Source organism: Euphorbia lathyris, chromosome 3 (assembly GCF_963576675.1).
Source record: "Euphorbia lathyris chromosome 3, ddEupLath1.1, whole genome shotgun sequence".
NCBI lineage: Eukaryota > Viridiplantae > Streptophyta > Magnoliopsida > Malpighiales > Euphorbiaceae > Euphorbia > Euphorbia lathyris.
In genome coordinates this window covers 55,514,042-55,516,972 of record NC_088912.1, presented here as the reverse complement: position 1 = coordinate 55,516,972, position 2,931 = coordinate 55,514,042, and the positions used below count along the sequence as shown (strand labels likewise).

General features: G+C 34.5%; 1 protein-coding gene across 2 annotated transcripts; it reads right to left on the bottom strand.

Annotated features, from left to right (window-relative positions):
• Positions 1 to 457: 457 nt before the first annotated feature.
• Positions 458 to 2,154, bottom strand: LOC136221940 (pentatricopeptide repeat-containing protein At4g14050, mitochondrial). Of its 2 annotated transcripts, none has more exons than XM_066009416.1 (2): positions 1,027 to 2,154; positions 458 to 741 (listed from the first exon to the last, which is right to left on the bottom strand). In XM_066009416.1, the coding sequence occupies exons 1-2, from the start codon at positions 2,099 to 2,101 to the stop codon at positions 608 to 610; spliced, it is 1,209 nt and encodes a 402-aa protein (XP_065865488.1). In that variant the 5' UTR covers positions 2,102 to 2,154; the 3' UTR covers positions 458 to 607. The 2 variants fall into 2 exon arrangements, with proteins under 2 accessions (XP_065865488.1, XP_065865487.1); XM_066009415.1 differs by having other exon boundaries at positions 458 to 1,164; positions 1,273 to 2,154.
• Positions 2,155 to 2,931: the final 777 nt, after the last annotated feature.

Sequence of the window (2,931 nt, the reverse complement as noted above, 5' to 3'; positions counted from 1 at the left end):
TAGAAGTATTTCTAATTTCTATGCCTTATGATTAATTCTTAAATTAGTTTTTAAGAGCTTGATTTTAAAACAGGATAATTAATTTATTAAAGCATCTTCAATAAACTCTAAATTCATTCTCTAAAAATAATTTTTTTAAAAAAATTTTGCGCAATGCGCTTACATTAAAGAAGAAAGAAAAATCTCCACCAGACCCGGATGTGATTCGAACCCATGACCTCCAAGGCATAGGTAAGCTCTCAACCACTAGGCTAAGAGCTTCACCACCCTAAAAATAATTTAAACAATTGACTCTTAGTAATTTAAGATATTAAAATGATAAGCGGCGCTTGGGGAGGGATTTTTGGAACAACGTCCCGAAATCCCTCAATTCAGTATGTACAAGTCAGTTTACCGATTTTTATCCACCTAGGCGGTATGCGGCTCCAAGCAGTCCATTTAAAAAAATTGGTCATAATTTTATGTTGATTTTAAATAAATTATTAAATAACCAAAAATACCTATCAACGTATACAAGTAAGCATAATGAGAACAGATACACAAATGGTAAAGGAAAACGAGAAAAGATATTTGTAAAAAAAGAAAGGAAATACAAAAATACTGCTAATCAGGAAGTTCCAGCATAAAAAACTTGGGTTTCCTTCCCCGAGTTGACACTACTATAACCGGGTTCCTGCTTAACAACGTCTCTGGCTTCCATCAATTTCCTGACCATTGACGCATTTTCCCACATACCAGCACCTGCATAAACATTAGATAACAGTATGTAAGAGGAAGGATCCTGTGGTTTTAAGCTCAACAGGTGGTTGGCAACTCTAACTCCTATTCGGGTATTTTTATGTTGGATACAAGCACTCAATAAAGCTGCCCATGTAGGTTCATCAGGCTTGAATGGCATTGTATTAATTAGATCCTCAGCCTCGTCAAGGTTACCTGATCTACTAAGTAGGTCCAACAAACATGTAAAATGTTGCAAGGAGGGTTTGATTCCAAAGTCTTGAACCATTGATTTGAAAAGTTTTTTACCTTTGGTAACTAAACCAGCATGGCTGCAAGAATAAATTAATCCAATAAATGTCACTTGATTGGGCTTAATTCCTGCTAAAAGCATGTCATCATATAAATTGAGTGCTTCCAATGCTCTTCCATGCTGAGCAGTCCCAACTATTATACAAGTCCAAGAAACAACATCTCTTTCAGTCATGTTACTAAAAATAAATTTAGCTGCTAATAAGTCACTACATTTAGCATACATGTCTACAAGAGCATTACTAATAAACAAGCAGGAATGAAAGCCAAGCGCTATTGTTAGGCAATGAACCTGCTTCCCAAATTGAAGTACAGCCATGTTAGCACAAGCACCAATCATGGTTGAAAGGACCAGCGGGTCTACTATATCGATCCCATCTCTTCTCATTTGGATAAATAAATAGGAAGCATCAATTCCATTTCCACTTTGAACTAACCCTGATATTAACGCTGTCCAAGAATATAATAAATTCTTTACAGGCGCCCTTGACAAGAGCTCCACACCCTCTACTTTTAAACCACTTCTCGCATATCCCGATATCATTGCAGTCCATGAAACTGAATTTTTCACAACAATAGAATCAAAGACCACGCGACCACTCTTTGGGAATCCACATTTCGCATACATATCAACCAAAGATGATTTAACAACATCATCATCACTGAACGCTGATACAATAAATTGAGCGTGGACTTGAATCCCTTGCCTTAAAGCGCACAAGCTAGAGCACGCCTTAACCAGAGTAGCATATATAAAATGGTCAGCTTGCAATCTGTCACATTTAAACATACTTGGGTAAAGGGAAAGGGCTGTGCTAGGTCGCTTCGCAAGGATGTACCCACTCAAAATAGAAGCCCAAGAGGCAGGGTCTCTTTCAGGCATTTCGTCGAACAGGCAACGAGCATCTTCAACCACTCCACATTTACTGTATGCATCAACCAGACTGTTTGATATTGCTAACCTCTCACTTATCCCCATTTTAATCATCTGCCCATGGAATTTCTTCACATTTACTGTTATAACATTTCTGCCTGACCACTTTAGTACCTGCAGATACTCACTAATTTGCATTAATGCCAACAATTCGCAAAACCTTATTTACTAGTATTTTACATCAAGATATCTCTTTTTTAATCCTTACATTCACTATTACAAAACATCCAATGATTAAATACTTTCATCTCACATGTCATAATATTTTATTTTCTTTAATTTAATTCATTTTTTAATAAATAATGTTTTATTAATATTAAATTATTGAATAATATTAAAAATTAGTTTTTATTATTTATTATTTGAATAAATATTAATAATTTGATTAATCTATTTAATTGGATTAAATAAATTAAATTTGCTCGTTGAATAAATTATAAAGTAACAAAAATGCAAAATATATTAGAAAACAACATATATAAGAAAATGAAAAAACATAATGCGTTAAAGTAAAACGATATGCATATTGCAATAGCGAGATTTGCCGATAATCAATCAATTAGGTATGTGATTCTGAAACGTTCTCAAATGTGTTGTAATAGATCCAATTTAAGTTGGTCGTATATTGCTCTATCGCGGATCTCTATATATCGATAGCGATGCGCAAAATCTTGAATATGTCCACTTTGAACGTCTTCAGGAAGTATTTATGGACAAACTTCTTCAAGAAAATATCTCGAGTATCTATCATGCTCATTTTCAACAATAATGTTATGTAGAATGATACAAGCATTCATAATGTTGTGGATTTTTCTTTTACTCCATTTTCGTGCTGGTCCACGCATCATTGCAAAATGGTCTTGAAGTACTCTCGTGATTTGCTTTGTAACAGAGTCACTTATGTTCATGGGCATGTCGAAATCTTTTCACCAAAGCAGCTCATTCGAGATATATACCTTCTGTTAGAT